At 45.1% G+C, this 17,663-nt stretch overlaps 1 protein-coding gene across 2 annotated transcripts in view; it reads right to left on the bottom strand.

The window, feature by feature from the left end:
- PRIMA1 (proline rich membrane anchor 1) overlaps positions 1 to 10,559 on the bottom strand; it is a 47,988-nt gene extending 37,429 nt beyond the window's left edge. The window contains exons 1-3 of one of the 2 annotated variants that reach the window (XM_074542432.1): positions 10,126 to 10,559; positions 9,654 to 9,787; positions 3,312 to 3,462 (exon numbers count right to left, since the gene is read on the bottom strand). In XM_074542432.1, the coding sequence (XP_074398533.1) occupies positions 3,312 to 3,462; positions 9,654 to 9,787; positions 10,126 to 10,462 (622 nt within the window). In that variant the 5' untranslated portion in view covers positions 10,463 to 10,559. The remainder of the gene's footprint in view (positions 1 to 3,311; positions 3,463 to 9,653; positions 9,788 to 10,125) is intronic. The other variant, XM_074542431.1, reaches the window with a different exon arrangement.
- Between the last annotated feature and the right edge of the window lie 7,104 nt (positions 10,560 to 17,663).

Genomic DNA, 17,663 nt, shown 5'->3' with positions numbered 1-17,663 from the left:
CAGCAGCATCTCAGTGGGATGACGAAAAACTACACCTGAAATGAAGGTCAGGGAAGTCAAAGCTCAAACAGCCCAAGTGTCCCACTTTGCAGGAAAAGGTGCAGGTGAACCAGCAATACTGAGAGACCCAGCATGGCTGATGGCAGCTTTCATCTGGATACCGTAAGGCAGATGGATTCCCAGGAGGAAGCACAGGGTTGTGCTGCCGTGATGGAATTGGCTGCAGAGCAGAGGCAGTGAAAGCAAGATCAGGGGTTGGATGGGGCACCATAAATGCAAGTGGTCCATGTAAAGGAGTTAAAAATGTGGGGAAAGGAGACCTGGGGTCATCCCTGAAGGAGGAAAAAAGCACTCTATTTAATTTCCCATAGTCATGTGGTTTCATTCATTTATTCAGTGCCTCCTTAGGATGTGCTGAAACATTCCCCACATGTTCTTAATGTAAGTTCCCAACTCTAACAGGGAGGTGTCTCCTAAATCAGGGAAAGCTGGTGCTCCTAACACTGCTTGTGGTTTTAGACTGCCTGCTAAGCTGTGTGATTCTACTCATTTTCTCCAGAGGGAATTAGGTTATTTCCCCTCAGAGTAAACATAGCATTTTCCAGCTATTATATGTGAATTCTAGGATTCTCTGCATTTAATAGATTTTGTATAAATCTATCTGCAGGAAGCAGAACTAAAGATTTGTTGCTGGATCAACCTGTCAATACTGAAATGTGTAAAGAGACACTAAATGTACTATAATTGTTCCTAAAAGTCTTCACAGCACAATAAAAGCCTTTCAGGGAGTGATTCAGCTGCTCGCAAACAGTTATGCAGTGCCATCCCATACAAACCAAGTAGGGTTTGTAAAACAATCAGGTGAGACTAATAGAGAGGACACATCAGAGGGTTCTCTGATTTTCCACAACAGCAGCTTGAGGTCACGTCAAAGAGCACTAGATGCTTCACACAGCAGAAAACGGAACTGTCAGGGTCTGTACCAACTGGAGAGACAGGATTTTTGCATCTCTTGGCTTTAACCACCCAGCCCAAACCATGGTAGCTGCTTTAGAGTTGATCTAAATCTCCAGCAACATTCAGTTTGATTGCAGAGGGAGCTTTTAAGGACAGTACCTAGCAGACTGCAGCCTTTTGTGGCTCACAAAGCTCTGAAAGCAATTCCAGCATTTTTATGTAGTACCTCATGACACACACACTGTACCTTGTAAGGGTAAAAATCTTGAAGCTCCTGGACTGCTGCTTTTTTGCAGATGTCTTTCCAGTACTAAACTTCATTCACTTAGCAAGTTCAAAGTGCAAATCTAGCATCAACCACTTCACAATAGCTTTTGGCTCTTTACTTTCCTCTCCTCTGAATGCCATTTAAAAGCAGTGTATATAACATCAATATTTAACCACAAGGCTTGTTGCTTCTCCCCAGGAAGTGGATTGCTGTACACATGGACTAAATCACAGTGCCTAGACAGTTGATGATAATGAAAGCATCATTCAAGATGAGACACTTGATTGCTACTCTAAAGCTTACCAGTGAAAGAAATGTGTAATCTCTTTTTTTTCATTGTATTTGAAATGAAGCCACTTGCTTAAGTATTAGTCATCTGGATTTATATAGCTCATTTTTAGAACTGTGTTAGCACCTGGCAATCCAGCCTGAGAAAGCATCAGGCTATCCCAGTCTCAAGCCCATTAGATTTCTTGTTCTTCTTTCTGCAATGTGTGACAGACTTCTTTTATTCTGACATGATTTACTTCCCACTTGACAGGGGACAAATCCATGCACTCAGAGCAGCTGCCTGATGGAGGGGAAGCAGCCTGGCAGTGGTGCTCCCTTCCCAGTACAGCTGGTCAGCAGGGCTGGTCCCTGTGCCAACACTGCCACATCTCATTCCCCTCAGGGTAACAGGGCACCCCAGGCGCAAGAAAAGAGAGTGACAAAGTACTTTATTTTCAGGCTGTGATCAAGGTATTTTTCCATATTACTGCCCATGACATTTTCCTGAACATTGAAAGAGATTTTTCCTGCCCTAAAAACTATCCCTCTCTGCTTTCCCAGCTGTCTTTGTACTTCCTTTCCCAAGTGTTTCACTGTTGGCTTTTCTTTGCCTTTGCCTTAATTTTCTGCAGTGTAGCACAAGTACAAAGCATGCTCCTGGCAGAAAAGACACTGAAAAATTCTGCCTGTCCTCTGCCTGACTACAAGCTGTGCAGAAGCCTTCTTCATGTCTTCTGCACATCTGGAGATGCCGCTGATAAAGACAAACAGCCAGATGATGATACCTAATGATTTATTTTTCCCTGGGGGAAGTGCTGAGGATACTGGATACACTTTGCAACACTGCTCCCAGGAGAGTTTACATAAGCAGGGAGAAGAATTAATAGGCAGACTTACAGGGAGAGATGAATTTATGAAAATGCAAAAGCATTAAGGAGATTTACTGGAACACCAAACTCCCTGAACCCAGTGGGTGGAGCAGAACCAGGAAGGTCTCTCCTACACTGCAGGGACCATGGGGACAGATGTCACTCTCCAGAAATTATCTGTACGCCAGGGAGCACAGGAATACTGATGTGGAAAGCAGCTGCAGAGCTAGCCAGCAGGAACTGAAGGCCCCAGGTATGCTGGGCATGGGGATGTGCAGCTGGAAATAAGGAGGAGCTTGGATGCACTGAGTAAGGCTTGGGAACACTGACTTGTATGAAGAGAAAGAGATGAGTCTTAGCCTGCATGTGCATTAGTGGGAAAGCTGCTCACTTGCCATTGACTCCTGACATGCCTCCTATTTTTGTAACAGTTGTAAGCAATTTAAAACCACTGAGCCTGAGTCACTGCTATGGTAAACTGTAGTGCCCCAGTGTCTTGACAACAGTCAAACATACTGAATGGTCTAGACAGAGTGCTTGGATTTTTGTCTGCTTATAAATTAATTTGCCTTGGAGCACCCAGACTTTCAAGCTGCTCACCTGGCAAAAAAGGGGTCACAACACTGAGGGGGCAGCACAGCACTGTGTCTCAGCAGGAATGCATTTCCCAGGGCTAAGGGATTAGGGAACCATGTAAAACCAGGGAATCATATCTAACACAATGAAAGGAGGGAATTTCTCTGGCTTTCCTCCAAAAGCCAAGCATTATTCATTGATCAGAAAACAGATCTCCATCTCTATTGAGAACATTTCTTCTTCCATTTGCTAAGTGGAAAATGACAAATGAGCTAGCTGTGCCCTTTCCCACATCACTTCTGCTGTCTGTCCAGGTGTCCCCGTGCTCTGCCCTCCTTCAGCACACCCCAGCAGCATCAGCAGCTACTTACTTGGCACTGCCAGCAACCTCGGGGGCGGCGGAGGTGGAGGAGGCGGTGGTAACAGAGGAGGTGGCCTGCACTGGCAAATTTCCTGGCAGCTCTCTGTAAATTTCTCTGCTACAGGCTTGGAGCATGACTTCTGGGGTTCACCCTGAGTGATCTGTGAAGAAATAAGTCATTGCATGAGCAGCAGAAGAGTGAAAACTGATGAATGTGTTTTTTAGGCTTGAGTACCTGAGTGGTACCTCAAACCTGTAGCGAGAACTGAGCTAAAGCTCCTAAGATGCCCCTTTCCTACATGGTCCACATTTTTAATATTTCTTTTATTTAACACAATCTTTTCAAGAACTCTTTCCCTCAGTCAAATTTGGTTGAGATTGGCCAGCTGGTTTCTGAGTTATTATGGGCTAAGGAGAAGGCAGGCAGTGGCAGACAATACGATTGCATAAGCCTTCTTTCCTTAGGAAAGCCATCTAGCAGCATGCATTATTCACAGGGTCATTGCTGCAAGCCAAAGAGAGCTAATAAAAATTACAAGACAGTTAGGGTCAGGAGTATGTTCATTTTCCTTAAGGCAGAACTGAGAGCCAGAGGACATCCCTGCTCAGCTTCGCCAGCCTCACTTGGAAGTTCAGAGAGCATTCCACGGGGTGTTTCACTTCCTGCCAAGAGGGGAGGCTACCCGCATTTTAATCATCTGTGGACCACAGCAATGACACGGTTTAAATGGAAATGCCACATTGTAGCCTCCTGTGAGATGCAGTGTTGGTTAATAATAAAAGTGAAGATGAGGCATTGCAGAACCCAAGCATAAGCATCACTTGGCCATGAGCAATGACTTAGCCAGTACTGGTATAAAATATATTCAGTAGCTTGATCTAGTCACGACAAGTACTATTTATTAACAGCATATTTTTCTTATCATATAAATATTTACATAACTAGGGATTCAAGGAATATTCAGTAAAATTCGGTAAAATGTAATGCTACAAAATGGAGTCAGTCCCCAATGAAAAGGAAATTTGCTGAGCATCACAGAAGCTTCTGAGAGGTGTTAACTTCAGAGGTCTCTAAGCCAGCTCTTTCTGAATGACTTATACAGGATACAATTTCGAAGAGACAAAGCAAAGCCTAAAAGATTAATAAGCATGTTATCTAACAAGCACTTTGAATGTAAGCATTAGGAGACCGCCTGGGACAGACTGGTGTCCTGCTGAAGCTAAGGACAGTTATCCTAGCATATTTTCTTGTCAAGTTTGGTCTCAGGCGGGTTATTGTCCTAATAGTTTTGGCCTAACATCACCTTCTTTAATTAGCTTTTTTCCACAACACGTCGGTCATTACAAAGAGGATGTCTCATGCCATGCTCTCTGATCTGTTTTAGGCAGGCTTCTCATGCCTCTCTGGCAGGGTCACCCAGGGTTGCCTTCTCCCCACTTCTCTCTGCTGCCCAAGTTTTGTTTCCCTGCCCCTGCCAGCTCTGGGCACACCGTCTGTCTCGTCTCCCCTTCCAACCCTGGCCCCCAGCATGGCCAGCGTGCCTGTTCCACTGCCCACAGCTGAGCACCAAGGGGGCTGCCCTGCCCTGCAGGAAAGCTGTACACATTGTTTCATGCATTTCTGGCCAAAAAGAGAGATGTGGCTAATTAAAACAACATCACTGCACAAAGGACTTGCTCACATGCGTAGGAGGTTTCTAAATGCAGAAAGACGCATTACTCTGGCCTCAGGGAAATGGAGGTAGGGCTTTGTTGATTAAATATTATAGGGAGGGAGCAAAGAATAGAAAAGGCTACGTGTAGCTAAGTTGGAAGGACAGCTCAGCACAGCATAAGGCAGAAGGCTCAGTTCTTTAAACAGCTTGTCTAAATCTATTACCAAACATAGGGAAAAACAAATTCAGCACAAGTGCTTTCCAACTTTCCCCTTCACCATCAGGTAACAGTACGAGGATGGTTAAAGATCATCCCAGACAGCTTCCAGGAACTTACACAAACTCTCTGAACACTCTTAATGAATCAAAGCGACTTGGCTGTGTAACCCCTCATGACTAGGAATAAATCTGTCAGCCAAGGTTTATTTGTTTTTAAAGTAAGTGATCCCAGGCAGCAGAATATCCTCCATGCTGCTTCAGCTCTTCCAACACTGCTCACATGAGGGGCTGGGGTTCAAGGCATGCTTTCAGGAAAAGCCCTGTGGGAGAAGTGCCTTTCCCTGCAGTGTGGGGGCATACCTGGGGGACCTGGGGTCCCTCCTTGTTCAACAGGTGTGACAAATTTACTGCGCTGACAGAAGGAGGTGGGCAACACCTCTCCAGTGGTGCTGGCAGCTGATTAGGAAGCAGCTATTCACTCCTAGCTACAGCCTGGGCCCTGGGTTATCGAATCCTGAGAGCTCAGTGCAGTCATGCAGGGGACAGTGAGATGGGAGAAGATGGACGCAGGAAAGAATAACCATGAGCAGACTTGGAGCCAGCTTCCTTTGCATATCAGAAGTAGCTTTGCATATGCAAGTTTGAAGACACTGCTGGTATGGCAAAGCTACATTGACTTACTGCTTTAACTTAATATCAAGCAGAAGCAAAGAGCTCTGTCTTTTTTTAGAGCTATTGACCACTTTTAAATCCCTGGAGGCTCTCCTCCCTTAGGCTGGTAATAGAGTGTCCTCAGAAAATAGTGGATAATTTTCTCAATTACTTTTCAGACCAGATTAATGCTATCATGGCCAGTCACTTGCTACTCCTGCTCCTGTCTACTTTAAAAATATTATTTTAGAGAAAAAAAACCCCAAGAAAATAAAAAAAAAATGAAAAGTTGCTTTATTTCTCAATACTTTAGCCTGAACCTCTATAACAATTTCCCATGATAATTTTTAAATAGTCAGAAAAGAACTGACATTTAAAAGCATGGGCTTTATCACCTATTTGTTTCCCTTCTCCTGTCACTGGGTGAAATGTGTGGTTGTTAGAAGACAGAAGTAGGAGCATAAATATTACCTTGACGGGTTTGTCTTAAAGGCTTTGTTTTAAAAACAAAGATATTTTAAGTTGGTTGAAATCTGCCAAGAAAAGGAAATACACAAATCGAGGTGAGGGCCTCAGGGAGGAGAGAAATAGTCAAGGACTGCAGCAAGAGAACAGAATAGTAACAGTAATATAAAGCAGCAGATAACAGTAGCAAGATAGAATCAGGAAAAAAAAGGAAGGCATTTGGCTCCTTTTCAAGGAAAAAAAAAATCCCCTTGTTGATGTCTATTAGTCTTCTTATGAAAGAAATGAAGGCTATTACTTGTGTCTTCTAAAGGTAAGCAGAAAAAAATCACTAGAAAATATGCTTTAGGGAACAATCTTGCTCTGGCAGGAGATGATGAAATAATACTCCATTGTTTCTTTCTTACTGCTTGCAATTCAAGGTAACTTGCCTTTACAGCATGTGGCAGGAAAAGTGTTTTGAAAGAGTCACACTTTTCTATGGCCAGGTAAACTAAATGAATCTGGCCTCACACTTTACTGGCTATTTGCTCTGGCAGACTCTCCCATGGCCCCAGAATGGCTTTGGAAGAGCTTTGCAGGGAAGGTGTAACTGGAATTCCAGCAGGCTGCCAGGCAGTGTGTGGCACAGGGGTTGCTTGGCAAGGGATCACTCTGGAGATGGATCCCCAGGGTTTGCTCCCTAGCTCTCCCAGCCACTCCTCTGCTGCTGGAGGTGCCATGAGCACCTTCTCTTGGCCTATCTGAAACTTGGTTGCTTGCTTGGCAAGGAGGCTTTCTTAGCCCACTGAGCAGTTGGCCAGTCTAGGCATATGCTGCCTGGACTTCAAGCTGATGCATTTTTCCCCTGCTCTGAAAATATATAGAGTTGACTTTTATGGATTTGTGCATTTGATGTGAACATGTTTTGCAAAAAGAACAAATGTTTTAAAATATTTATGGAAATGAAAATCTGATCCACAAATGTCCGGGGAAGAACAAACAGAAAGTGGTAACTGGTGGTTTCCTTTTGCAGTCTGTCTCTGAAGTTTATGTCTGTGGAATATTTCTCTTTAATCCACAATTTCTTTTAGAAACAGTGATCCTAGTCCTGTTTTGCATACCATGGAAGAATAAATCTGCATGTGGTCAGAACTGTTTAGTATTTCAGTAGAGTCCCATGGGGTTGCAGCAGTCCACAAGCACGTTCTACAGAGTGGGATGGGAAAAGAGGATTAATACAGTCCCTGGAGGGTGGCCTTCTTGTGACTTTTTTTAATCAGGTAAAAGGAGGAAAGCTTTAACAGAAAAGTGCAGTTGACTGAAGGCACAGAGACCTCTAAAAGCCTGCTGATGTAGCAAGAGCTTTGTCTCTTGGTAGCAGTCTACAGAGATGAGATGAGATCTCACTGCTGCTGCATAAATCCCAGGACAGCTCTGTGCAATTCACATCAGTTAATCCAGATCCATGTTTACAAAACCAGAAAAAATGTGTCCCTGTTATTTATCATGACTCTTTCTGCACTTTTTAAAATTATGTCAAAAGCCTCTGACAGAATCATCCCTTCCCTCTTGTCACAGAACTGGCTACCATGCTAATAAGAAATGATTGTGGGTTTTGTTTTGGTTTTGTTTTTAGTAAGACAAATGTTTCTCCTTTGATTAGCATCTGACTGATTCTTTTAAGTGTCTCAAGGCAGGGCCTAAGGAGGAAAAGCCAAGGAGGGAGGGAAAGCTATGCCACACTAAGTCATTGTGGGGACAAATGCGTGCAGAGGGGCTGGGGGATGTGAGAAAACAAACACAACACGCCTGCTGCTAGAGATGGAGCAGGGCAGGGGAGCAACGATGCAACAGCACAGAATTAGTCAAGGAGATAACGGCTTGCGAGAAGATAAGAGCAAGGATTATGACTCAACATGGGGAAGGGAACCATGGGAGGGGTTCAACCATGGAGGAATTTCAGTCACAGGAAGGATGGAAGGCTGGCACGCCAGCGAGCATTCCACACCTGCCCTTCCCATTGGAATCTGCTGACGGGAGCCTAGTTTTGGGAAAACTGGAAAAAAGCAGGCTTAGTGTTTGTTCTTCCACAGAACAGCAGGCAATAGCACAAGCACAGTTGATGAATGGGTCATTCATCCAAATTCCAAATTATTGCAAGGAAAGGCTGGTGAGCTCCTTGGCTTTCGTATTTCTCAGAGCCTGTTTCAATTTTTATAAATTGTTTTAGAAAAATCGTTTTAGATTATGTGAGTAGTTTGCCAGAAATATGTTTATCCGAGGTTTTTTTTCTCTGCTCAATTGACTGATAGGGAAGAGGTTGCAGGAGGCATCTTTTCTCACCCAACTGTGCTTCCCTGAGAAATTCAGCTATAGTTTAACTTTAGATTAGCGATCTAAATATTTGAGGAGGACAGCAGGAAGGTAGTGCTGGCAGAAATTTTTATGACAGGACATTGCTTTAAAGGTTGTTTTTGTTGTATTTCTGTTCATCTTAATCCACAAGGAACACAAATCCTCTTTGTCATTCATGGCAAGAGACAAGACGCTAAAACAAACAACATCTCTCTAATCTCTTGGGAGTCACTAAGTTTAGATCAGGGAGTAAAAGATGTGGAGTCTCCACTTTGTTTTTCCAAGAAAGAAACTGTAATTGGTCTGTTCTTGAACGGCACTTGGCTGGCTCATCAGTCACTTCTCTGAAGACTTATATTATAAATAAACTTTGAAATATCGAAGTGACGCATTTGAGATGAGCTTTGCTGCTGTCCTGATTCTCCAAACTGGATGGGCGCTCTCCCTCACTGTGCACCAATTTCTCCCAGTCTCTCTTGCTGGCCACCCACATTACAATCAAGGTCACACAACACCACGGCGTCGGAGTTGGCAAAAGCTGATTCAGCCCTTTACCCAGAAAACCCTCCATTCAATTCGCAATCAATACCGAAACCCAGCGGCAAGGCACGGCCACCGGGGCTCCGCTCCGCCGCTGCCTCTTCCCATGCATCTTGCCACCCACAGCAAAATGCGCTCCCCAGCCCTCCGACCGCCGGCGCGCCGAAGAAACTCAACTCCATCCTGCTGGGAGCGAGCGCTCTCGGACCGAGTTCAGCGCTCCGGGGCCGGCACGGCCGCCCGTCCCGCACACCCGCCGGCCGCAGCACCGGCAAGGGGGGCCCTCTCCGGGGACAGCAGCGGCTCTCCCGGCTGCGGGGCCGCCTGCGCGACCACCGCCCCGCCACGGCCTCCTGCCGGCATTGCCGGGGGTGCCGGAGGGGCTCTGCCCGCGCCCCCGCGTTTCCCCCGCCCCGGCCCCGCCGGCCCCGCCGGCCCCGCCGCCCCAGCGCCCCGCAGCTGCGAGCGGGCTCGGGCGGCCCTACCTGGAGGGACCCCCAGAGCGGGTGGAGGGCACAGTGCAGCAGCAGGGAGGGCCAGCAGCAGCGGAGCAGCCCCAGCAGCTGCCGGAGCAGCATCCCTCCTGGGCGGGCGGGCGGGGGCGCGGGCTCCGGGCGACCTGGGGAGGGAGCAGAGCGAGCCGGCAGCAGAGGCGTTGGCTCGCACCCATCCCCGGAGCGCGACTGTCCCAACTTTAATTCTGGAGGGGAGGGAGGGAAGGCGGGAGGGAAGGAGGGGGGGAGGGAGGCAGGGAGATGGGCGGGTGGGGAGGGGAAAGAGTGGTCGGGAAAACCCAGAACCCTGCACGTCCCGGCTCCCTCAGCAGGGAGACGCGCCTCCACCCCCGCCCTGCCCGCCTCCCTCCCCGCCCGCCCCGCCGGCTTCCCCTCCCCGGGATGCTCCGGCTGTCGCCGCCGGCAGCCTCTCCGTGCCGGGGGCTTCCCGGCCGGCGCTCACCGCTGAGCTCGGGGCTCCCGCTCACACGGGAGGGGAGCGGGAAAAGTTTGGAGCCAGGCGAGGAAAAAAAGAGCCAGGGCCGGGGCCAGGGCCGGAGCCGGAGGGGAGAGGCGGGGAGAGCGGCGCGGCCGCGCAGCCCGGGCATTGCATCTCCCACCAGCCCGCCGCCGCTGCTGCAGTGATTTTTCAAGCCCATCGAGGCAGTCCCTTCCGCGCACGGCTCCCCTCGTCTCTCCCTCCCCGCCCGGGCTCCTCCCGGCGGCAGCTGCCCCCGCTGAGCACCGGCGGGGCTCGGGGACCGGCGGCCCCGGGGAGCGCCGCACCCGCCCCGCGCCATCCCCGCCGCCGGGAGCGGGACCCAGCCCAGGGAGGCGCGGGGTGGACCGGCACCCCCGTCCTGGAGGAGCCCCGAACTGCGGCCAGGAGGTTTTGGGGTTGGTGGTTGTCGGTGTTCCCTTCTCTCATGAGTGACGCGAGGGTTTGTCCTGTGACAGGCGGGACACGGGGCTGGGTCGGCCCGCTGTCTCTGGGATGAAATAGAGAAGACGCTTCATGGCATTTGTGGTTCTATGTTCCAACAAAACATGCGGAAATGTGTAACAGTGCATGAGGGGAAGTGGATGGATAGACCACCCTCCAATATCAAGGCACCACAGGAAGAAAACAGTAGGAAATCAAGGATGAAGATGGTTTTGCTTCCAATGAAGCACTAAAAGCAAAACAGCTGTTTTGTGAATTGGGCTGTTGCTGAAAGTTGGGCCTTGTGGGTATCAAGATGACCATAAAATATTTGTTATTGGGTCCATGACACAGGGATCTTGTTTTCAGTGTTTCAAATGCAGTAAAGCACATGGGTATGAACAAAATACTAGTTCCAAGGTTTACATTTCATACTGAGAGATGAATGAGTTTGAGAATATTGACTTTAGTTTTCCTTTGTATTTCTTGCACTCACTCAGCCAAGTTTAATCATCGGTTTCATAAAAATCTGCTCAGAGAAGCAGGAATAGAAATACATTAACCTCTGAACTGATACACAGCTAAAATTCTTTTTTCATACTACTGTTACATTCATTTCATGTCCATTCATTTCAGCCCCGACAGGCACTGTTTTAAAATGTCAGGACTATCAGGCCCAGCAGCATTTTACAAATGAGAACAGCACCCTGGAATTTAATGGTGCTACACCTGAGTTGAGGTGGAGTCGTTGAACCCAGGCATTTGTTTGTAAATCCCTGTCTTGTGGTTTTCTAAGATCAGAATTCAGAGAGGCAGAGACATTATGATCTTGGGTATAGGCAGTAATTGTACAGCAAAGATATTTTCTGTAATGATGCTGAAAAAGATGGCGTCCTTTTCTGTAAGCCTACTGTGTAATACGCAGGGCTTATTATATTGTGCTCATTCAATTATAGTTTTAGTGAGCTGGAGTCACAAGAGACAGCAAAGCTTTTCAGGCTTTCTGGTGATTTCCTGAAGGTATTTCAGCACTTGGTCACAGTACAGAACATAATAAATTGCACCATCTGTATACATAGTTCTTGGTTCCTGACAGAATGAGAGATAAGGCTTTAGGCATTGTATGCCAAAAAAATACAACACAGATTTATTTTCTTTCAGTATTTACAATGCCTTAATGTCTGAAGAACTGTGGATTTTCCTGCCATTAGCGACTGCCCAAGTAGCTGTCTCAAAGCACTGTTCCTGTGGTTCAAAGACAACCCAGGGAACCGAGGAGACACAGCCAAACTCAACCCACAGTCACACGGAAGCAAGCGCAATCAGGGATATTGTTCTGACACAAAAAAGAGCAGAGTTTGGCCCAGGTAATCAGTATCTTTTCTGTCTCACACTGGTAATTGACAGTTCACTTGGGAAAATGACTGGGCTGCAAATGTATTAAATCCAGCCTCTGGACCCAGTCATATGGTCCACACAGAAGCATATTTCCCATTAGTCTGAATGGCTGAAGAAAGGGCTGAATGTGTGCCCTGTTCTTGTCCACATGACCCCAGTACTTTTCATTAATTACTTCAGCATCTCTGTAGTTTCTATGGAGAGAAAATAGAGTCCAGGAATTTTTTCCACTTATAAGGAAGATAAATGATACAATTCTTGCAAGACTGTAGGCCCTGAATCAATGACAGGCTTGGAATATGTTTTGCTTAATAATGCATTAAGTATTTTGTAGCACCAGGGCTGGTTTGTGGAAGAACATGATTATTTGTCTGCAGCAGTGAAGTGTGGAAAGGGATAATGGCTAGGACTACCATCCTGGAAACAGAAGCAGGATTTCCTGGGGTGTAGTCCCACTACTACCAACTCCCTCTGCCACCTTGGTCATATTTTAAAAATTACCTAAATCGGATTCCCTGCCTGTCAAAACAACACAATGAGATCCAACTACCCAAAATTCTTGCTGTGCTGGATGGGAAAGGCAGTAACAAGGTCCTGTCCTCTGAAATGTTTAGTTCATCACAGAAACATGGAACAGTAGCAGATCCTTTGCTGGTGTGGTCAGCAAAGGTCTGTGCTCTGGCTCAGGAGATGAAAAGTGATTTATAAGTGTTACAGCTCAAAATAATAACTTAAACTATTTTAAAAGGGTCTTCTCTTTTTTTTTTGTTTTCAGCAAAAGACTGCACCAACAGCATCATTCAAGCAGTTTCTTGAAAAATTTAAGCCAAATATTAATATTCAACAGAATGATGACCATTACTCAATTCCCCTTTCATCTTTGATCTGATTACCAAGGATGAATATTTATCTTGTTTGCTTCATGTTTTTATTTTTTAAAAAATTGCTGATAATCAGAGAAATCGTGATTAACACTCCAATGGAGCAACTACTCCGGAAACATTAGTAAGGCTTGCAACACTGATTAGCTGTACTTACAAATATTATCATATTTCTTTAATCTAAGTAGCCATAATAGCCTTTAGGAGGCTATTTATTTTGTCAGTATTGATGGAGTTTACAGCATAAATTCAAATGTTCAGAGAGCACAGGAGAAGGTTCTCTTTGATGTTGACTTGTCTAAACTTTATTAAAATCAATAGATATTCCCCAGTCTGACTTTAGGGAAATTTGCTCCCTATGTTTTTAGAGACATCAGAGGGGTTTTAGCTGAAGCCAGTAGCAGAGGAAGCAAAGGCAGCCTCCTCTCAGGCTCTGTGGTCAGACAGACCTAGAAAGAATCCACTTAAGCAGTGTTTTACTAATGACATTTTTGGATGCAAGTCAATGAACTCAAGAAGAGTGTCCAACCTGGAGAAATGCTAGAAAACATAAACATAAACATGCTAGAAAACATTTTAGCACTGACTTTTTAAAGCCTTCGTTAGACTGGCATGATCTGTCCCAGATTAATTTTTGGGTTTGAGTCTAGAAAAACATCAGCAAGCAGGTAAATGTACAACGTCACTTTTGCTTGCACTGAAATGACTTTTGTTGCTATTTTTAAAGGATATTTTTATTACTCCATATATCTTAAGCAGTGCTTTCAACATGTGGAAGGAAAATTTACTGGTTTTGGATTTCAAGTTTCTACCTAGTAATCCACAATTTATTGCAATAATTTTAGAAGATCAGGAATTAATAAAGATCAACAGAAACAGTGGAGGAAATTGCATTTCTTCAAATACCATAATCTCTTCCCAAGGAGGGGAGAGAATTCTTCTTGATGATCCCAATTATTTCATAAAACTGAGGACATACAAGTAACAGATTTGATTTTTGGAAGATTCGATTATTCTATTGTTCAATATTTCCAACTTGGGAAAAGATTCCCAACTTTGAGGATATCTAGAATGCATTTGGATAACAAATGATTCTTTGATTTTCATGATATTAAAGTTTTGGAAATTAGTTTTAAGTTTTATAAGTACCTGAATTTCAATAAGTGCTCTTAAAGTTTTCTCTCAGATAAATTCTGGCTATTGCACTGCATCTGGAAAACAGTGGCAGGGTGCCCCCATTTCACTCTATAGGCCAGGAATACTGTAATCAAAATCAATGTTTCGATGTCAGATTAGGTGAGGAGTGAATAGCACCAACATAGAAAGTTGTATGTAATCTTTAGCTTGTGTTCCCTCACCTGAAAGTACAGGACATGGTAAATTTTTATTCGTGGTCAAAAAGCTGTGGCTGTACATCATACAAGCCTGTTGTATTTTCTGTTTTCTGACTCTGAGATGCTACTTTCAGTGATAAACAGACCTTCTGCTTATTAACTTAACAGTAGTTTCTCACATTTTTTTCTCTTCAAAAATGGATTTTGTCAGCAGTATCCTTGCTCTTTGTTTATAAATATGTGTGGTAAGGTAAATGTGTGGGATTAGTTATTAAACTCTCCAGAAAAAATCCTAGATGTAAGGGATTGTGTGCCCCAAATATGTCCTATTTTCAGCTTTATCAATTGTTCACACAACGCATTACTTCTTACATATATTACATTTTCAATCACTTGTGACTTTGTAATGAAATCTCTGCATGCTGAGTGAACTGCAGGTTGCAGAAATCACTTAAGTGCTATGTCACTTTTTCACTCATTATACATTGCCGCTCTGGTCTAAAAGATTAAATACTTGTTATTGGAATGTGTAAAAGATGGTATGAAAGCATTGCATTCACATTTTCTCTTGGACTCTTTTTGCCTACATCTTATGGAAACGTAGGGATGGCAAGGACAGGGCTAAGTAAATGTACAAGAGTCTAAGCAGATCCAGATGAAAGGCAAGGATGAAGAATCACTGCTTCTAAAAAAAAATTATCAGTATAGCTTATTTTTTTTAAACTCATCCTTCAAGGAGAAACATGTACATATTTGGTCAGACTGATCTAATTTTGGTTACCAGAATAATCAATCCTAAGCATCAGAATACTCCCTAAAACTACAAGTCCAAAAGTTTCTATGCCTACTGAAAATATGTGACTAAAACTACTCTGAGCAGCTCTGTATATTTGAAAATGTTTCATTAAAAAATCCATGAAAAATGACCAGTTTAACACTTTCCACTCTGTACTTTTTTTTACCTCTGTTTCTAGTTGACATGATAGCTAGCCTGAAAAATTAGGAACCAGATTTTAGAAAGCTATCACTCTACAGATCTCAGATGAGGAATGTCCAGCCTGTCATTGTTACTGCAAGCACACAGATCATCTGGATTCATATCTGGGTTCCAAGCTCTAGGGGTCCGCAACACTAACCCTAACCCTAGAGAAGAAAAGGCAGAGTTAGGCTGTGGCTGGCTCCAAGGAAAAAGCTGTGGAGGAAGCCATGATGAGGCAGTTTTGCGCTCCCCTTGGGATGCCTTTTGCAGCTGCAGGGTTCCTGGAGCTCTGAGCATTGTGGTTTTCAAAACCCTAACCATAGGCATAACCCTAATCCTAAGTGTAGGCAGCAAAGGCAGCATTAGGTTCTCGATGGCTCCAAGGAAAAAGCTGTGGAGGCAGCCAAATTGTGGCAGTTTTGAGTTCCCCTTGGGATGTCTTTCGCAGCTGCAGTGTGCCTGGAGCTCGGGGCTTCCTGGTTTAAAAAACCTAAAGCTAGGCGTAACCCTAACCCTAACTCTAACCCCTGGTCCGTGAATTAGCCTAGGGTTAGGGATGGTCCCAAAGAAAAATCTGTGTAGGCAGCCATGTTGTTTTGCACTTCCCTGGGATGCCTTTTGTGGCTGTAGGGTGCCTAGAGCTCAGGGTTTCCTGGTTTAAAAAACTCTAACCCTGGGCGTAACCATAACGCTAACCCTAGGCCGGAAAAGCAGTCTTGGGCTAGAGTTGGCTCCAAGGAAAAACCTGTGGAGGCAGCCATGTTGTGGCAGTTTGTCGCTCCCCTTGGGATGCCTTTTGCAGCCGCACTTTGCCTGGAGGTCAGGGCTTCCTGGTTAAAAAACTCTAACCCTAGGCACAACCCTAACCCTAACCCTAGGTAGGTAAATGAGCCTAGGTTTAGGGATGGTCCCAAGGAAAATATTGGAGGCAGCCATGTTGTGGCAGTTTGTCACTCCCCTTGGGATGCATTCCTGCCTGTAGGGTGCCTGGAGCTCAGGGCTTCCTGGTTTATAAAACCTTAACCCTAGGCACAACCCTAACCCTAACCCTAGGCATGTAAATCAGCCTTGGTTTAAGGATGGTCCCAAGGAAAAAACTGTTGAGGATGCCATGTTGTGGCAGTTTTGCATTACTCTTGGGATGCCTTTTGTGGCTGCAGGGTTCCTGGAGCTCTGAGCTTTGTGGTTTTCAAAACCCTAACCCTAGGCGCAACTTTAACCGTGACCGTAACCCTAGGCAGGAAAGCCAGCCTTGGGCTATGGCTGGCTCCAAGGAAAAAGCTGTGGAGGCAGCCATGTTGTGGCAGTTTTGCATTCCCCTTGGGTTGCCTGTTGCAGCTGCAGTGTGCCTGGAGCTCAGGGCTTCCTGGTTTAAAAAATCACAACCCTAGGCCTAACCCTGACCCTTACCCTTGACAGGATAGGCAATCTTGCGGTACGGCTGGCTGCAAGGAAAAAGCTTTGTAAAAAGCCATGTCGTTGTAGTTTTGCATTCCCCTTGGGATTCCTTTTGTGGCTGCAGTGTTCCTGGAGCTCTGAGCTTTGTGCTTATCAAAACCCTAAGCCCTGGCAAAATAATAAATGTGTTATTTATTGTTGTAAGAAAATACTGGTGGAAACATTCCTTAACTTTTTTTTTTCTATTCATCTACTCACAAATTCCACAACAGTGCATTTTTAAAAAATGCTGTTCTTCTGGTTCTTTAACAACACATTCAACAACATGGCATACACTATGATGAGGTGGATGAGATAATCTGTGCCGCTGACAAATATGTGACATTTGTTAATGGCAGGGAAAGAAATATGAGGCTGGTCCGATGTCTAACAGCGAATTTTGGTGAATATTTTACATCAGCTAAGGTTAAGGGTTAAGAGCCAGAGTCTGAGCAGGTCAGATTATAATGGATCCATCTGTCTCATAACAAGAGCTATTGATTGGTTATAAGCCCCATCTAGTGCAGGACTATCACAAAGACAGCACCAGCTCGCCAGTGACCTCCGGTGCAGTCATAGAGCACTCGGTTTAACGGGGAGAGTTTCTTTCAGAAATCTTCATGCTGAGCACCAAACACTGCTCCAGGACAATGGAGGAGTCCCAGTGGGGACTGGCAGGTCCCAGTGGCGTTACTGGTAGCAGGTCCCAGTGGCGTTACTGGTAAGTCCCAGTTCTTCTAGTAAGCCTTTTTTGTATGTAATACAGGATTTTTTTTATATATGAATTCAGAGCTGTCCAACATATTTGTAGTCTGCTGCCAGTAAATTGTCGTTTTATTTGCAGATGGAAAGGAAAATCCAGTGATTTGTCAGCCGTTTCTAGACTATTACAGCTTGTTAAATCTTTCCAAATCTTTTGCATTTCCTGTGTCTGAAGTCTTCTTGAGGTACACCAATCCAGTTGGCCACTGCTGTAATTTCTTAGATCCTGTGTGGTCTTTAATATCTGAAGAAAGAGAAGAAAGATACCCAAAGTGGTGCCTATGCTTT

This window comes from Zonotrichia albicollis, chromosome 6 (assembly GCF_047830755.1).
Source record: "Zonotrichia albicollis isolate bZonAlb1 chromosome 6, bZonAlb1.hap1, whole genome shotgun sequence".
Taxonomy (NCBI): domain Eukaryota; kingdom Metazoa; phylum Chordata; class Aves; order Passeriformes; family Passerellidae; genus Zonotrichia; species Zonotrichia albicollis.
This window is presented reverse-complemented; position numbering and strand designations above follow the sequence as displayed.